The sequence below is a fragment of the Mobula hypostoma genome, chromosome X2, assembly GCF_963921235.1.
Source record: "Mobula hypostoma chromosome X2, sMobHyp1.1, whole genome shotgun sequence".
NCBI classification, from domain to species: Eukaryota; Metazoa; Chordata; class Chondrichthyes; order Myliobatiformes; family Myliobatidae; genus Mobula; species Mobula hypostoma.
Window position 1 is genome coordinate 25572926 of NC_086129.1, and position 20208 is coordinate 25593133.

A 20208-nucleotide genomic window follows, 5' to 3' on the forward strand; every position below is an offset into this window, starting at 1 on the left:
ATGCATTTACACTCATCCTAACCCCATTTTTCATTCTCCCCATATTTTCATCACCTCCCCTCAGATTCAACCACTTACCGACACAATGCAGGTAATTTGCAGTGGCCAATTAAGTTACCAATATCTTTGGGATTTGGGAGGAAACTCACTTGATCGCAAGGAAAACATGCAAATTCCACAAAGACAGCACCAGAACTCAGGATTAAACCTTGGTTTCTGGCACTGTGAAGTATTATTGGCTCTGCTGGGCTCTTCCTAGGACACTGAAGGAGCAGAAGTTCTGCTGCTTGGCAGAATTCAAAATGCTCTCAATTGAGGCGAAAAGCAAGGCTTCAATCTCCCTCATAGAGAGAAAAAAAACATGCTGCAAATCTGAAAATAATGAAGAAACAAAATCTGCTGGTGATACTCAATAGGTCAGGTAGCATCTGTGGAGAGAATAATACTAAATAATAGCTCTTTTTCTCTTTACAGATGCTGCATGACTTGCAGTTTCCACCACTGTTTTTATTTTACATTTTTTTCAACTATGATTTTTTTTCTGATGGGAAAAATAATCTATTGCCTGTACTCAATCCAAAATAGGGAAAAAAATCACATCAACTCCCATTGATCAATACCTAATGATCGATCAACATTCGCTAAGCTCATCACTGCTGAACTGTGATAATCCCCACCATCTGGTACCCTACTACAATTCATTGCTCCAACTCCCACACCAACAATCAATGTTTTGGTGAGATATTGGAACCCAGAATGTCCAAGGACAGTACTCCCATAGGGAGCGGAGGTTCTTAGCATTTCTTGGGCAGAGAGTTGCTGTAATGAACGAAGGTTACAGAACGAGCGTCATTCTGAGCCAGTGTCTGAGATCTCCTAATCTGGGAGCAGTGAGCAGAAGTCGAGAAGGTGCACTGCATGGAAATAGCTCCGAGAGACAGAAGATATCAAATAAGTAAATTACCCAAACCATCAAGATGTTCTTCTATCTCCTCCTGTGAAATTAATACCTCAAGCCATAAAGCAGAGGCTGGCTGTTTTATTCAGCAATGTTGATGATGGATTTCAAGGGTCTTTTAATGCAGTCATCAATTGTTTCCCAGGGAAGCAATGTTGGTTCTGCCTCATAGCCTTTCCCTGTTAGTGCAGCACATGTCTGACAGTAATTCAAGGCTATTCTTGTCATGTCTGTGACAGGCAAATCTCTCTCTGTGAACAAACACATTCCCCACCTGAGTGAGCTTCATAAATCTGTACGCGATTGGCACTGAGAGCTGTCGCTTGCTAAATAACACCCTGGCGCTGTCCAAAGGGACATGAAACCTCCGTGCAATATTAATTCCTGCTTTTCCCAGCTGCTTTCTTTCTTCTCCTTACCTAAATGCCTCGATGATGTATGATGTGACCGCCGAGCCTCCGATGTGTTGGCTTGGCTGCCATGTCAAGGTGACACTATTACGAGTGACGTCAGTGATCAGTGGCTTCGAGGGAGGGCCCGGCAGAAGGTCAGGTTCAGCGGAGAGGATACGAGTTGGGCTCCCATTTTCTGAAGAAAATCAAGACACATTTTCACTTGTCATTGTTATTTTTAAAACACGGACAGGTATCACAACCCAGAATATGTCAGCAGGGATGATACACTGGAAGCAAAAGCACAGAGAATGCAAAACCTCAGATCAAAAGGTAGGAGCCGACCACTGATCGCAACACGGGAAGCTTACTAATGAATTGGACTTCAGCGAGCCCACCCACCATTGATTGGAACGTGACAAGTCCACTCATAAGTAGGGCATCAGGAGTCCACCATTGAATGGAACAAGAAAAACTCACCTTAGAATGAGGCATAAAGCAGTAAGAAGCTAGAAATCATTGGACTTAGGTGATTTGGAGGGATAGGAAACATAGGAACAAGAATAAACCATTAGCCTGTTGATTATGTTGAAACATTCAGTAACATGGACCATTGATTAATCAAGATGCTGTGGAGAGTGACTTAAGGAATCATTCCTGTTCATGGACCCAACCAGCCTAAGCTTCAGTCTGTAAGAAGGTAACTTTACTGAAATTCATCCTGTGATCAATCAACCATGCAATTTGAACCTTGTCTTTGAGGGTGACACCGTACGTGTTCATACTTTCATAGAAACAAAGGGAAAAGAGGGAAGTTAATACACAAATGAGAAAGTCAAGATAGTCTCAGAGATATCTGAGTCTTCCAGTTCTGAACTCATAGTCATCAGTGGGAGTGGAGAACCTGCTGCTGTGCCTGGAGAGTGTTGCCCAGGCTTTCTACGTTTTGGATGTGGACTTGGACTGTAGACTTTTTAAATAATCAGACTTTATTGGTTTTTATATTCTGTGTTTTTCATACGGTCTTTCTTGTTTTTTTGTGCATGAGGAGGAATTTAGGGGTTGATGTGCCTGTTCTGTTTTTGTTTGCTTTTTTGTGTGGGGAGAGGGGATTTGGGGTTTGATGATTGTGCTGCCTTTCTTTTCTTTCTTAGTTTTGTGGCTGTCTGGAGAAGAATAATTTCAGAGTTGTATACTTTGATAATAAATGAACCTTTGAACCTCAGTGGTGGCCTTCCTTCAGCTGACCACATCCTGTGCTGTGGAAACCTTCCTAAGTCCCTCACGCTGATGAACTCTTTTCATTCAAATTCTAAAATTCACTTCTTTGACTACACATTTATTTATTCATTCATTCACTCACTCATTTATTTATTTATCTTTCTATTTATTTGTTTATTGGTTGATTGGTTCATTCATTGTTTCATTACAGCGAGGCATCAGTCCCATCTGGCCCAACTTCTCTAATATCTCCTCTGTAGCTTTGTAAAAATCTGAGTCAAATAATAAAAGGTCTGTTAAACTCCTTCCAACATTGATCATCCTGAACGGTGCCACATAAATGCAAAGTTAAGTTTTTAATCCTGCTCTTTTGTATTTGTAAAAGTGAAGCATAGGCATGTCCATCAACTGTATTCTGTAAGATCCCCTGTATCTCTCCTTATACAACCAGAGAAAGTCTGGATGTCACAATCAAATATAGTCACTGTCCCTTGGATCCAATTGTATCTTGTTTACATTGCCACTCAAGGTCAAATGGTGCAGAAACGGCCATTTTAGATAACAGCAACAAGGGCTACAGGCTAATAAAGAAACACAAATACAAATAGGAACAGAAATCCATGAGGGAATTCAGCAAATTCTGCCTTCACTGCAGCTGACAGCCTAAAGCTAAAGGTTGATCTGCTGCCCTGTGCATCCACTAAGCGGTGCTCTGTTGAATTTGCACTCTGAAGTCCTTCCACAGATGATTCGGCTTGAATGTTTATTTCTTCGAGCCTGCTGTGTTACCTTGGGACTGCTGGGATGGATGTTCAGACTGCACCCATGAACAATGGCTCAAAGGCAGTAGCTGCCTTCTGCAAGCATCACTGTCTTTGCTAACAAGCTCCACTCTGCAGCAAGTGTAGCCAGCTACCCGTTAAATCTCCACATGCACAATCCTCTTCACTTATTACTTACAGTCCATCATTTTCTCCAATGCAATCAAAGATGTTTGTTTAAACACTGAACTTCCCTCATTCCAGGTCAAGCTGTGACACAGAAAATCGAGTAGACAGTAATCTATCGGAATGTGAGTTCATTTGCAAACAATTATAAGGAAAGCCTAGATATTTATCAGGAACTTTATTAATAGTTTAGCTGGAGGTGATTCTGAGCTGGCATTGTCAAACTGAGCTCTCCTCCTTTGTATTGGCCGATAATCATCCTTTCCCCCAATCTTCTGCCATCCTCCACATCCAAGCTCCTCCTCTCCACTGCTTAAGATCCACCCTCCCTTTTAGTCAGTGATTTTTAGCTCAACCATTAGGACCATGAGACATGTTTAAATATGCTTAGGATGTGGGAATCAATGTCAAGGACGCCATTAATCAGCAGTACTTTTGAGCTTCCTCATGATTTGACAGAACCAAGCAGAATGCTAAACAGTCAGAGGGTGTTTTAAACTGAGTGCCGATAAAGGGTCTCGTTCCAAAATGTCAACTCTTTATTCCTCTCCATCGATGACCTGTTGAGGTCCTCCAGCAATTTTGTGTGGGTTACTCTGGACTTTCAGCATCTGTAGGATCTTGTGCTTCAAACTCAGCCATGTTGCCGTGGGGCTGAAGTCACATATGGGCCAGACCAAGTTCCCCACCTACATGAATATCTAGGGAATCATTTGGATTTCTAAAGTCTTACAGGTGCAAGATCATTTGCACTGCTAATGGCTTCCAAATTTTCTAAATGAATTCAGATTTCACACTAGAATGTGAACTCTCATTCCGAGATTATTAATTCAGCTTTGTAACTGTATATTATTAGACTTAGTTTAAAATTGCTCATGTGGAATCTCAATATCCCACTGATGAAGGAACCTGGGGAAATGAACCTATATTAATGCTTTTATTTGAATTGCAAATTTTCTTCATTGTTGTCGGCCCCATTCAGCAACCATGATCAAAATCACTTTGAATATAAGATTTAAAAAACTTGTATTTCCATGTTACCTTTTAATTCTAATTAATTAACAAAGACCAGTAACTTGCCCTTGCTTTTGTTTGCTTCCTTGATGATGTGATGTGACTTAATGGCATCTTACCTTGCACCTCAAGGTAGCCACTCCAGGTAGTCTCCCCACTTGATCCTGTGGCAACACAGATGTAGATACCAGTGTCGCTAACCTGGCAACAGAAGCACAGTCAATTTAGAAAGCGTTTTAGTTTTCCTCTATTGAATTTAGATTATACAGTGGCTACCATCAACGCGTGCTATAAACTGATAATATTTTGTTCAGAAGATTTCACCTCTTCTACATATGCAAATCAAAACTTCATCCAGTGAGGTGTAACAACAATATATACATTCAGCAATTTAGGCAGCATTAGTGGAGAGGAAAACAGACAATAAGGGGTACAGCCCAAGATGAGTCAAGGGAGCCAGGATCAATTTGAACAGTAGAACTGGCTCAGTAGACGTGCTCATGGATTATGCTTTTACATTAATGACTTCTCGTTAGAATTGGAAAATGCTTGGACCTAAGGAACTTTTAGTGTTTCATGCTAGTGAACCAAGGTAGGAAGCGAAGGGAAGGATGATAGCCAGATTATCAAGGTTGAACGGGAAAGGTGAGGGCAAGAAATAATGAGGCAAGGATAGCAGGTTGAAAGAATATTCACTTGAAATGTCAGTTCTTTTTACAGACACTGCTTGATCTGCTTATTAAAGAAGCTGGTTGAGAAATGGTGTAAATAGCTGTAGTGGAGCAGAAGCATGGGAAATCTCTCACATAAAACTTTATGGAGAAGATATGGAAAGATCACATATTGCTGTCTAAGACAGAATGAGAGGCCTAATGTCATTAATCTCACTGTTAAATCTGGCAGTAGCAGTGTGCTCTAGAAAATTAGGAGATGCTGTGCGTTAAGCCTGTGTTGGTACATTAATGAAACTATTGACATATATGTGAATTTTGGGTGGATATAAGTTATCTTCCAAGCAATGTTCAGTTTCCATAACACAAACTGAGTTTAATTTTCAAAATATCACAAAATTGGGAACATTGTTCACTTCTTTCCCCTTCAGTCCTCTGTCTTCTCCTCTTCCTTTGATTGGTTGACCGCATCTATTGTTCATATTGGAGAGTGGGATTTGCACTGAGCCTCAGGAGGCTCTAGGGGAATTCACAGCCAAGCCTGATCCTGCCCTCTACACACATTTTCTTTCAGTAGATGAATCGAACTCTCAATGTGAGGTGTGGGGACAGGGCGATTAAGAGTCCAGTTTATTCTGTCATCTGGCCTGAGACTGAACGTGGGGCCACCTGGTCCGAGAGGTTCAGCTACTCATGAACTAAACAGTTTCCAGAGAGTAACAGTAGTATGGCACAGAAGGAAATCATTTGGCTCCAGCTGTTTAAAAAATAGATGACACCAGACTGGTACCCAAGAGAAGCAACATTTTGCTGGCAGCTAACAGGAATATAATTATGTACTCGGGATCTAATCCAGTTAATCTCACTCACTGTTTTTTCTCAGTTTTCCTACCTACTTAGTCAGAGAGAAATACAGCATGGAGACAAGCCCTTCAGCCCACAGAAACTGCACTGACCACCATCAATTCACTGATACTAATCCCACATCAGTTTCATTCTCTTCACATTCTCAGCAACTTCACTCAGACTCTACCACCACCTACGCACTAGGAAGAATTTACAGTGGGGCAATGAATGTACCACCCTGCTCATCCTTGGGATGTGGGTGGAAAGTGGCACCCAGCAGAAGTGTCCAAAATAATACACAACATGTTCAGTTCCACACAGACAGAAGTGAACTCTGATCCCTGTCTCTGAGAGGCAATGGCACTATTACTGCTCCACTGTATCACAGTTTTATTAAATTCTGCTTCTTAGCTAATGGACTGCTGGTGCGCTTTATAAACATTACCGGCTATTATGATGATTTAGCTGTGTGGTGAATTTTGAATCAATTGAACAGTGAAATTCAGAAACAGTATATGATAGACAAGGTTCTATGATACTGGATCCTTGGAGCTACTGGTCCAAAGGTGAATTTTTGTCATCCTTAGGTCATGAGATACAAGTCACTTAAAGTTTTATAAATAATTGGATAAGGAGAATAATTAAATGGCTCTTTCAAAATGTCAGCACAAGCGTATGGGGCTGAAAAGCCTCCATCTGGGCATCATAAGTACAAACCCATTTCCAGAAAAGTTGGGATGTTTTCCAAAATGCAATAAAAACAAAAATCTGTGATATGTTAATTCACGTGAACCTTTATTTAACTGACAAAAGTACAAAGAAAAGATTTTCAATAGTTTTACTGACCAACTTAATTGTATTTTGTAAATATACACAAATTTAGAATTTGATGGCTGCAACACACTCAACAAAAGTCAGGACAGAGTTAAAATAAGATTGAGAAGTGCACAGAATATTCAAGTAACACCGGTTTGGAACACTCCACATTAAGCAGGCTAATTGGTAGCAGGTGAGGTATCATGACTGGGTATAAAAGTAGCGTCCATCAAAGGCTCAATCTTTGCAAGCAAGGATGGGTCGTGGCTCACCGCTTTGTGCCAAAATTCGTGAGAGAATTGTTAGTCAGTTCAAAAGGAGCATTTCTCAACACAAGATTGCAGAGAATTTAGGTCTTTCAACATCTACAGTACATAATATTGTGAAAAGATACAGAGAATTCAGAGACATCTCTGTGCGTAAAGGGCAAGGTCAGAAACCATTGTTGAATGCGCGTGATCTTCGAGCCCTCAGGCGGCACTGCCTAAGAAACTGTCATGCTACTGTGACAATTATAGCCACCTGGGCTCGGGAGTACTTCAGAAAACCATTGTCACTCAACACAGTCCATCGCTGCATCCAGAAATGCAACTTGAAACTGTATTACGCAAGGAGGAAGCCATACATCAACTCTATGCAGAAACGCCGGCGAGTTCTCTAGGCCCGAGCTCATCTCAGATGGACCGAAAGACTGTGGAACTGTGTGCTGTGGTCAGATGAGTCCACATTTCAGCTAGTTTTCGGAAAAAACGGGCGTCGAGTTCTCCGTGCCAAAGATGAAAACGACCATCCAGATTGTTATCAGGGAAAGGTGCAAAAGCCAGCATCTGTGATGGTATGGGGATGCATCAGTGCCCACGGCATGGGTGAGTTGCATGTATGTGAAGGTACCATTGACTCTGAGGCGTATATTAGGATCTTAGAGAGACATATGTTGCCATCAAGGCGACGTCTCTTCCCGGGACGTCCATGCTTATTTCAGCAGGACGATACCAGACCACATTCTGTACGGGCTACAACAGCGTGGCTTTGTAGACACAGAGCGCGTGTGCTTGACTGGCCTGCTGCCAGTCCAGATCTATCTCCTATTGAAAATGTATGGCGCATCATGAAGAGGAGAATCAGACAACGGAGACCACGGACAGTTGAGCAGCTGAAGTCTTATATCAAGCAAGAATGGACAAAATTTCCACTTGCAAATCTACTACAATTAGTATCCTCAGTTCCAAAACGATTAAAAAGTGTTATTAAAAGGAAAGGTGATGTAACACAATGATAAACATGCCTCTGTCCCAACTTTTGTTGAGTGTGTTGCAGCCATCAAATTCTAAATTTGTGTATGTTTACAAAATACAATTAAGTTGGTCAGTAAAACTATTGAAAATCTTTTCTTTGTACTTTTGTCAGTTAAATAAAGGTTCACGTGAATTAACATATCACAGATTTTTGTTTTTATTGCATTTTGGAAAATATCCCAACTTTTCTGGAAATGGGGTTTGTATATAAAAAGTCCCATTAATTTAACATATGTGCTCTGAATTACATACCTTCTCAATTTTACTTACAATGAGGAAGATAAAATATGCTGACGTTTCATTATCACCATCTCACTATGAGATTGTAGTCAAAAATACTCCTGCCATTCTTCCCAACACAATGCCACACCATCAACTCTAAAACCGCAATATTAATTGAAATGGTGAATAATGCTCAAGTCAATGGTAATTTGCTGAACTAATTAGAGAGCTGGGAACGATCGAGCACTGATCTAGCAGAGCATGCACCATAAAGGAAAATAGAGATACATCAGGGACCATGGTAAATTCATTGAAACGTCATCAAAGGGAATTATTAGGGTGATCACTGTTCATTAGTGTAAGCAAGGTCCATTCTGCAAACAACAAACTGATACCAACACTAATAGGACCGGTGGCGATCAGTTTATGTTTCTTGTGCCATACAGTCATAGTCAGACAGCACAGAAACAGGCCATTTCACCCAATTTATCCATGTTGACCAAGAAACATATCTCAGCTTTAATTTTCCTCTTTCAACCTAAATCAGTATCCTTCAGTTTTCAACTCTCCGACCCCAAGAAAACCACCATATCTACTCACCTCATGATTTTAAAAAAGCTCTATAATGTCACCCCTTAACCCCTGAAAAACATCCCAGTCTATCTTGCCTCTCCTTATAACTTAAAACGTTCCAGTTCCAGTCGGATCACTGTGAATCTTTTCTGCACCATTTCCAGCTGAATTACATCCTTCCTATAACTGGGTGACAAGAACTGTGCATAATACTAGCATGGATATAGCAGTGGCTGGTTGGCAGGAGGCACAGAGTGTGAATAAAGGGAGCCTTTCCTGGTTGGCTGCTGGTGATGAGCGGAGTTCCACAGGGGTCTGTGTTCGGACCGCTTCTTTTTATGTTATATGTCATTGACTTAGATGATGGAATTGATGGCTTTGTGGCAAAGTTTACAGACAATACCAAGATAGCCAGGTAGTTTTGTGGAAGGAGAAAGGCTACAGAAGGACTTAGGGAGATTAGGGGAATAGGCAAAGAAGTGGCAGATGGAATACAGTGTTGGGAAGTGTATAGTCATGCACTTTCTTTTTTTTTCCTCTCTCTGCTAGATTATGTATTGCATTGAACTGCTGCTGCTAAGTTAATACATTTCACGTCACATGCCGGTGATAATAAATCTGTTTCTGATTCTGATTCTGAAATAAAAGGATAGACTATTTTCTAAATGGGGAGAAAATTCAAAAATTTGAGGTGCAAAGGGACTTGGGAATCCTTGTGCAGGATTCCCTAAAGGTTAATTTGCAGATTGAGTCAGTGTTGAGGAAGGTTCAAAGGTTCAATTTAACGTCTGAGAAATGTATACAATATACATCCTGAAATGCTTTTTCTTCGCAAATGCAATGCTAGCGTTCATTTCAAGAGGACTGGAATATGTAATATTGAGGCTTTATAAAGCACTGTTGAGGCCTTATTGAATGGCAGAGCAGGCTTGACGGGCCAGATGGCCCACTCCTGCTCCTATTTCTTATGTTTTTAATGTTCTAACTTGAAGTATTGCGAGCAGTTTTGGGCCCCATATCTATGAAAGGATGTACTGACATTGGACAGGGTTCAAAGGTGGTTCACGAAAATGATTCCAGGATTGAAAGGCTTATCATATGACGAGCGTTTGATGGTTCTGGGTTTGTACTCACTGGAATTAAGAAGAATGAGTAATGACCTAATTGAAACCTGTTGTATGTTGAAAGGCCTCAATGGAGTGGATGGGGAGAGGGTGTTTCCTATGGTGGGGGGAGTCTAAGAACTGAGGACACAGCCTCAGAATAGAAGGGCACCCTTTTAGAATGGAGATGAGGAGGAATTTCTTTAGCCGGAGAGTGGTGAATCTATGGTACTTGTTGCCACAGGTGGTTGCGTAGGCCAGGCCATTGGGTATATTTAAAGCAGAGGTTCATAGGTTCTTGATTAATCAGGGCACGAAGGAATATGGGGAGAAGGCAGGAGATTGGGGCTGAGGGGGAAAATGGATCAGCCATGATGAAATGACGGAGCAGACTCAACAGGACAAATGGTCTAATTCCGCTCCCATATCTTATGGTCTTATGATATTCCATGTGTGGTCTCACCAATGACTTGAGCAGTTCCATCATAATGTTTCAATGCCTGTATTTAATGCCCTGGCTGATGAAGGAAAGCATGCCAAACATTTTCTTCACCACCCTGTCTGTCTGTGTTACCACTTTCAGGAACTATGTACCTATGTCCGAGGCCTTTCTGTTTTACAACACTCTCCAGGATCATCTTAACTATGCAAATCATGAGCTGGTTTAACTGCCAAAAATGCAACTCACAACACACACAAAAGCTGGAGGAACTCTGCAGGTCAGGCAGCATCCATGGAGGGAAATAAACAGTTGACACATCAGGCTGAGACCTTTCCTGAGTCCAGATGAAGGGTCTTGACCCAAAACATTGACTGTTTTCTTAGCTTTCAGAGATGCTGTGTGGCCTGCTGAGCTCCTCCAGCTTTTGTGTACATTGGTCAAGGTTTTCAGCATCTGCAGAATCTTGTCTCCATAAAATATAATTTGCCCTTGTCCAAGTTAAAATCCACCTGCTATTCATTGGCCCACTTCCCCAGTTCATCTAGATCCTGTTGTAATCTTAGATAGCCTTCCTCTCTGTTCATTACACTATAATTTTGGTGCTATCCATAAACCTACTAACCATGTTAACAACATTTTCACTCCAACTCAGGCCCAGCTCTGATCGTTGTGGTGCGCTGCTGGTCACAGGCCTCCAATATGAAAAAAAAACTTTCCATTACCACCATCTGTCTCCATTCACCAAGCCAGCTTTATATCCAGTTGGTTATGTCATCCTAAAACCTATGTGTTCTAACCTTTCAGACTAGTGTACCGCGTGAGACCTAATGAAAAACTTTAAAATCCATGTAGACAACATTTTAAAACATGGCCTTGTTAATCACCTTCATTACCTCTTCAAAAAACTCAATCAAATTTGTGAGGCATGAACTTCCACACAAAGTGATGCTGACTTTTCCTTATCACTCCTTGTCTACCCAAATGCTGGCAAGTTCCATCCCTCAGAATCTCCTCCAGTAACTTCCCATCACTGGCCTATAGTTCCCCGGCTTGTTCTTGCAGCCATACTTAAATAAAAAGCATACCATTAACCATGCTCCAATCTTCTGGTACCTCATCCATGGCAAAAGGTGATGCAAATGTCTCTGCCAGGGCCCTGCAATTTATTCCCCAGCTTCCCACAATACTCAGTGATTTACTTGATCAGGCCCAGGGATTTATCCAACTTAATATTCCTTAAGACCACCAGCGCCTCCTCCATTCTGATTTGAATATGTTAGACCATAAGACCATAAGACAAAGGAGCAGAAGTCGGCCATTCGGCCCATCGAGTCTGCTCCGCCATTTTATCATGAGCTGATCCATTCTCCCATTTAGTCCCACTCCCCCTCCTTCTCACCATAACCTTTGATGCCCTGGCTACTCAGATACCTATCAATCTCTGCCTTAAATACACCCAATGACTTGGCCTCCACTGCTGCCCGTGGCAACAAATTCCATAGATTCACCACCCTCTGACTAAAAAAATTTCTTTGCGTTTCTGTTCTGAATGGGCGCCCTTCAATCCTTAAGTCACGCCCTCTCGTACTAGACTCCCCATCACGGGAAACAACTTTGCCACATCCACTCTGTCCATGCCTTTCAACATTCAAAATGTTTCTATGAGGTCTCCCCTCATTCTTCTAAACTCCAAGGAATACAGTCCATGAGCAGACAAACGTTCCTCATATGTTAACCCTCTCATTCCCAGAATCATCCTAGTGAATCTTCTCTGTACCCTCTCCAACGTCAGCACATCCTTTCTTAAATAAGGAGACCAAAACTGCCCACAGTACTCCAAGTGAGTTCTCACCAGAGCCTTATAGAGCCTCAACATCAACATCCCTGCTCCTATACTCTATTCCTCTAGAAATGAATGCCAACATTGCATTCGCCTTCTTCACCACCGACTCAACCTGGAGGTTAACCTTAAGGGTATCCTGTACAAGGACTCCCAAGTTCCGTTGCATCTCAGAACTTTGAATTCTTTCCCAATTTAAATAATAGTCTGCCCGTTTATTTCTTCTGCCAAAGTGCATAAGCATACAAATTCCAACATTGTATTTCATTTGCCACTTCTTTGCCCATTCTTCCAATCTACCCAAGTCTCTCTGCAGACTCTCTGTTTCCACAGCACTACCGGCCCCTCCACCTATCTTCGTATCATCAGCAAACTTAGCCACAAAGCCATCTATTCTATAATCCAAATCGTTGATGTACAATGTAAAAAGAAGCGGCCCCAACACGGACCCCTGTCCAATAGATTACTACCTAATTCCTTCACTTCTATGATCTTATCCACGATAAATGCTGATGAGAAACTTTCATTTAACATACCACCCCAGGGTTCTGAAAGAGGTGGCTGAAGAGATTGCCGAGGGATGAGTAATGATCTTTCAAGAACCACTAAATTCTGGAAGACCGGAGATCTGCAAACATCATTCCACTCTTCAAGAAGGGAGAGAGGCAGAAGAAAGGAAACTGTAGGCCAGTTAGTCTGAGCTCAGTGGTTGGGAAGATGTTGGAGTTGATTATTTAGGATGCAGTCTCAGGGTACTTGGAGACACATAATAAAATAGGCCGTAGTCAACATGGTTTCGTCAAGGGAAAGACTTGCCTGACAAATCTGTTGGAATTCTTTGAAGAAATAACAAGCAGGATAGACAAGGTTAATTGGTTGATGTTGTGTACTTGGATTTTCAGAAGTCCTTTGACAAGGTGCCACATATGAGGCTGCTTAACAAGTTATGAGCCCGTGGTATTACAGGAAAGATTCTAGCGTGGATAAAGCAGTGACTGACTGGCAGGAGGGCAAAGGATGGGAATAAAGGGTTGGCTGCCAATGACTTGTGGTGCTCCACAGGGGTCTGTGTTGGGATCAATTCTTTTTATGCTATATGTCAATAATTTAGATGATAGAATTGATGGCGTTGTTGCAAAGTTTGCAGACAATATGAAGACAGGTGGAGGGACAAGTAATTTTGAGGAAGTAGCGAGGATACAAAAGAACAGATGGATTCGAAGAATGGGCCAAGTAATGGCAGATGGAATACAGTGTTGGGAAGTGTATGGTCATGCACTTTGGTAGAAGAAATTAAAGAGTTGACTATTTTTCTAAATGGAGAGAAAATACAAAAAAAATTTGAGGCGCAAGGGAACTTGGGAGTCCTTGTGTGCAGGATTCCCTTAATATTTATTTGCAAGTTGAATCTGTGGTGAGAAAGGCAAATGCAATGTTAGCATTCATTTCCAGAGGATGAAAATATAAAAGCATGGATGTAATGCTGAGACTTTATAAAGCACTGGTGATGCCTGACTAGGAGTATTTTGAGCAGTTTTGAGCCCCTTATCTTAGGAAGGACACTCTGAAACTGGAGAGGGTTCAAAGGAGGTTCATGAAAATAATTCCCGGATTGCATGGCCTGCCGTATGAAGAGTGGTTGATGGCTCTCTGCCTGTAATCACTAGAATTCAGAGGTGACCTCATTAAAACTTATCAAATGGTGAAAAGCCTTGATAGAGTGGATGTGGAGAGGGTGTTTCCTTTGGTGGGAGAGTCTAAGACCAGAGGACACAGCCTCAGAATAGAGGAGCGTCCTTTTAGAATGGAGATGAGGAGGAATTTCTTTAGTCAGAGAGTGGTGAATCTGTGGGATTCGTTGCCACAGGCAGCTGTGGAGGCTAAGTCTTTATATATTTAAGGCAGAGATTGATAGATTCTTGATTGGTCAGGGCATGAGGGGATACAGGGAGAAGGCAGGAGATTGAGGCTGAGAGGAAAATTGGATCAGCCATGATGAAATGGTGAGCCAAATGGCTTAATTCCTCTACTATAACTTATGGTCATATTTCATTCATCTCCTGTGGCTTCACATATAGATGACCACAATGAACCTCAAAATAACCTCATCCTTCCCTAGTTACTGTCTTACTCTTCATATACTCATAGAATCTCTTAGGAATCTCATCATTCTATCTATCAAAGCTATCTCATGTATTCTTCTTGTCCTCCCAATTTCCCTCTTGTATACTCCTACATCTCTTTTCAAAAGGGAAAGAGATGTAGGAGTATACTTAAAAGGGAGGAAATCTTAAGTATTTAGATTTCCCTCTTAAGGGGAATCTTAAGAAGGAAATCTAAATTTGAATTTGAAGGAATTTGTTTGATTCCATCTACGTATGTGCGGCATATGCTTCCTTTTTTCCTTGGCCAAAGACTCAATATGAATTGAATTGACTTATTACTTACATCCTTCATATACATGAGGCGTAAAAATCTTTACGTTACATCTCCGTCTAAATGTGCAATGTGCAATTTATAGTAATTTATAATAAATAGTATGTACACCAGGACAGTCAATATAGCATAGAAATACAGTTGTGTCAGCATGAATTAATCAGTCTGATGGCCTGGTGGAAGAAGCTGTCCTGGAGCCTACTGGCCCTGGCTGTGGTACCATTTCCCAGATGATAGCACTGGTAGCAGCTGGAACAGTTTGTGGTTGGGGTGACTCAGATCCCCAATGATTCTTTGGGCCCTTTTTACACACCGGTCTTTGTAAATGTCCTGAATAGTGGGAAGTTCACATCTACACATGTGCTGGGCTGTCCGCACCACTCTCTGCAGAGTCCTGTGATTGAGGGACTCTACAGTTCCCATACCAGGCAGTGATGCAGCCAGACAGGATGCTTTCATTTGTGCCCCTGTCGAAAGTTCTTAGGATTTGGGGGCCCATACCAAACTTCTTCAACCGTCTGAGGTGAAAGTGGCGCTGTTGGGCTTTTTTCACCACACAGCCGGTATGTACAGACCACATGAGATCCTCGGTGATGTTTACGCCGAGGAACTTAAAGCTGTTCACCCTGTCAACCCCAGATCCATATGCCTCATTAACCAAGGTCCCCAGTCATGCCAGCTTTACCCTTCATTCAGGATGCTGTCCTGGATATTTCCCCAGCTCACTTTTGAAAGCCTCCCACTTTCCGGACATCCCTTTGCCTGTAAACAGCCTCTGCCTGTCTAAGAAAGGGATCCCCAACTTTTTTTTTTATGCCACGGAGCCTTACCATTAACTGAGGGGGCTGTGGACCCCAGGTTGGAAACCTCTAGTCTAACATTTTCAAAATTTGCCTTGCTCCAATTCAGGAATTCAATTTGTGATCCAGTCCTATCTTTTCCCAGCACTACTTAAAATCTAACAGAATTATGGTCACTGATTACGTAAGTGCTCTCCCAGTGACACTTCAGTCACTTGCCCAGCCTTATTCCCCAACTGGAGGTCAAGTGTTGATCCCTCTCTAGCAAGGCCAACTACATACTGTTTAAGAAAACCTTCCTGGGCATATTTAACAAATTCTGCCCCATCCAAGCCCTTTGCACCATGACAGACCCAGTCAATATTAGGGAAGTAGAATCACCTTCTGTTACACTCCAATTATTCTTATAGCTAATTGATATTTCCCTACATTTGTTCCTCTAATTCCCCTCCTCTCTAAGTACTGCCATGATGTTCTCCTTAATCCAATGCACAACCCCCTCCTTTTCTCTACCTCCACCTCTATCAAGCACGTGGCACCTATTCCCTGAAACATTGAGCTACTAGTCCTGCCCCTCCCTTAACCATGTTTCTGTTATGCCTCTAATACCCCAGTCCCAAGCACAAGTCCATGCCCCAAGGTCATCTGCCTCACTTGACAGGTTTAAAATTAATGCAGTTTGGTCTTGTGGTGTAGGTCAAGAGATGATATAGGACACAAAACCAGAATGAGTCAGCGCACTTCATCTATTAACACCAGGATATCTTTATAGTCAACCTGAGCTAAGAAATAACCAAAGAGCAGAAGCTCTCATCCTACCCCCACAAAGGGCAACACCTTTGACAATAAGGCATTTACTCACAAGTGTATTAAAATGTAGCCCTAGGTCAGTGCAAAAGGCCTGTAGTTTAAATGTACATCCTCCAGAATCACAGGCAAGACTATAACTGCCAAATGAGGCAAGCAGACATGTTCTGGTTCAATCAGTAAATCAAGTAGTATTCCTCCAGTTGCACACTTCATTACATATCCCATTACACACCCCATTACACACTTTGCCCATAATATTCTATACCAGTCATTACACCCCACCTGGGTTTCATTTCCATCATAGGCTTTGGGGAAAAAAACATTGCAAAAAAGGGTTTCATCTCATTATTGTAATCTGTACTTACATCTTGTTAACACATTACACCTTTGTTTCCTTTTTCTAATACTTACTGTACTGTGCTTAATGTCTCCTGTGCAAAAAAAAACTGTTTCAGGGAGGAACCACTAATCCAAACATAATAAACATGAAATCATATCTCACAATTGAATCCAAGTTCCTTAGCAATAACTGGTTGTCAATGACTTTAGCAGGCTAGTATTCAGAAGTGCATTATTAATTCTTGAGGATTTGGCCCATATGCCCTGATAGGGTACTTTGTTCCCTCAGGACATCATCTAAGTTCAAGATTGGCAAAAATCACAGAAACTCTTGGAGAAGTTAATTGATGATGGGGAAAAAAATGGAGGGCTATGTAGGAGGGACGGGTAAGATTATCATTGAGTAGATTAAAAGATTGGCACAACATTGTGCACCGAAGGGCCTGTACTATGCTGCAATGCTCTATGTTCTATATTCTATGTTATCTAGTTGACAATATGTAATAAGTGGTGTACTAAAAAAAATGGTGTTGGGGCCTCAGCTATTTATAATTTATGTTATGAACACATCAGTGATACAGTTACTAAATTTACTCATGACATAATGAGGGAAAGCAATTTATGAAGAGGATATAGAAAGGCTACAAAAGAACATTTACAGGTGTGGGCAAAGATCTAGAAAGTGGAACATACTGTGGCAAAATGTGAAGTCATGCATTTTGGCAGGAAAAGTGGAAAAGAAGTGGTTACTGAATGCAGATCTGAGATGGTGTGGAACCTGGGTATCCTAGTGCATTGTTTACAAAAGGCCAGTATACTAAGTTCTCAGTATGCACCAGAAATAGGAGCATGGACCTCACAGATAACAAAAAGTTGCAGATACTTCTATGGCTGCTGTCAATGACCACTGGCTATTATGTCCAACAGTGGTCAACTTGCATGGATATAAGACTTCCATGACTGTTTCACCTTGTTAAAAGACTCCATTTTCCAGCTTCAGCCACTGATCTATCCACATTCCAGACTCCAACTGTTTCTGACCCTCGCTGTGGTTGCAAGCCCGATACTCACACTCCAGCTCCTGGCTTCCTGGTCACACATATTCCATACCCCAGTCAAGCCACACCCTTACCACGCTTCTAACCTCAGCATTCCCGACCCTAACACCAGTCTGCCCCTTGCTGCACACTGTTGAAATCTCAATGGTTGCCAGCACAGGATGCAATCCATTTTGTGGTGAACAAGATTCAGCAGACAATGTAAGAGAGGGCTCTGGAGAAATGTGAAGTATTTACCAATTCTCCCAGTAATATACAACCAACCTCATGAGTATGTTAATCTATGGATAGTAACTCAGTGGATAATGAAGACAGAGTACATGCACGTGCAGCTAATAACTGAGAAAGCTAACATAATGTTATTGTTTATTGGCGGGGGAATGGAATCTAAAAGTAGGAAGGTTTTGTTTCAGTTATGTAGGGGATTTATAAGACCACATCTGGAGTACTGTATACATTTCAGGAAGGATGTTAAATGCATTGGAACCTGTTCAGAAAAGTTGTACCAGACTGATGCCTTGAAAGCTCGAGTTATCGTATGAGGAAAGATTGCACAAACTACATGTACACCCACTGGTATTGAGAACAGAGGTAGAGGGTGAGTTAAACATACAAGATTCCTGAGGGTTCTTCATGAGTATTAGATGAGGAGGAGCTGTTTCCTCTTGTGCAAATGTCCAGAATTAGTAGCTCTTTAATTGCAGAGAGTCATATGTCTTTGAAGCTTAGCTGTATAAACAGTGTGCTTTCAAGGCAAAAATACCTTAGATAAATTTTTGATAAGGTAAGTGGGGATACAGAGCTGAGACTATGGTCAAATCAGCCAGGATCTTAGTAAACAGTTCACGGACCCGAGTGACCCACTTCTGCTACTAATCTTTACATTTTTATGTGCATTTATATTTAAGAGTGATTATACATCAAAAAGAAATCACCACAAAGTGCTTTTGTATTTCTGCATTTGTGAAAGGCATCATATAAATGGCAGTTTTCTTTCTAATAATTTGATTAGATTTGGTATACTTTAATGTCACAGCAATGTATAAACAAAATATATATTAAATTATGCATCAAGACTCAGATAGGCCAAGAATTGTTCATATTTCTGCACCAGGATCCTGGACTGTCACTCCTTTGTTATTTAGTATGAGGGGTCAACAAATAGGCTCTCTTCTGGCCCCCATTACAAATTAACATCTGTCATAAGAAAATGTCATTTGCTACACTGTCTGATTAAAAGTCGAAGATGGTGGCATCGTTCTGCCATCTCATAATGCTGGAGAAGGTCAAAGTTTGTGCAAACATTCTCTCTAAGGAGAGTAAATTGAATCATTTTATAAAGACTAACTATGTTAAGTCCAAACAGTGATTGATTCAAAATGTGGAGTTTTCGTATTCTGCGCCACAATTTACTGACACACACAATTGCACCCACAGAACAACCCTTTCATCTCTTTGAATAGACTTCAAATCATATACACATTCTCTAATTATTTGGATAATTCTTATTTGGATAGCTGTAAACAGAAATTCAAATGATCTCATGGTACAAATATAGCAAGAAAAAAACTAAAGAATGGGTTAAGATTAAGCGAACATCATGAATTTAAAGCAATCCTCCACTATCTAGCCAACAGGAGTTAAAGCTTCATAAACCAGAAATGAAGGACAAAATATTTGCTATGTGTAACGTGTTTTTTCACTCTTCCTTTATGTTTCTCCTCTACCATTTCATAACCAGTTGCCGGAGTGGAGTATTACACACAACGTGCTTGATTTATCCTTCCCTTAATGTGGCGCCTACCATTTTGTCATGAGAGTTCAGCAATTGCTACATTTCTGATCCATTATGTCACTTTATCATGGGACTAATCTAAGGAGGTCTCAACCTGGAAGTGTTGATGGGTCACTATAGAGTGAATTTAATGTTTATTCAACTTGTGCTCAAATTCATTGCAAATCAAAACTATTGTTGATACTAGAAATCTGAAAACAAAACAGAAATTGTTAGAAAACCTCATCATTCAGGGGGAAGGAGAAATATTTCAGACCTACCACTGGAAAAGAGCAAAAACTATTTAGCTACTCAGTGGGTGGAGTGGAGGTTTGATGAGGGTGAGGCAAACTAGTTAACAGATTAATGAATTCAATTAAAAAGAAAGAAAGAGGGAGAATGAGAGATAATTGACAAAGCAACATGTGAAAGCTGAGGAACACAAGTCAGAGCTGTTGCTGACCAAACAGAATAAAAACTGAAAATTTTGTAAACACTTGTGTGTTTACAATATCATGGCCAACACAGGCACAGTTTTAAGGTGCTTGGAAGTAGGTACAGAGGAGATGTCAGGGGTGAGATTTTTACGCAGAGGACGGTGAGGGGGTGGAATGGGCTGCCGGTGACGGTGATGGAGGCAGAAACGATAGG

At 41.2% G+C, this 20208-nt stretch overlaps 1 protein-coding gene across 4 annotated transcripts in view; it reads right to left on the reverse strand.

Moving 5' to 3' along the window:
- Window positions 1-20208, reverse strand: part of robo3 (roundabout, axon guidance receptor, homolog 3 (Drosophila)) — a 609199-nt gene that overhangs the window by 89883 nt on the left and 499108 nt on the right. For all 4 annotated transcript variants that reach the window (XM_063038553.1, XM_063038552.1, XM_063038556.1 and 1 more), the window contains 2 exons: window positions 4652-4733; window positions 1378-1546 (listed from right to left, as the gene is read on the reverse strand). In XM_063038553.1, coding sequence (XP_062894623.1) covers window positions 1378-1546; window positions 4652-4733 — 251 coding nt within the window. The remainder of the gene's footprint in view (window positions 1-1377; window positions 1547-4651; window positions 4734-20208) is intronic.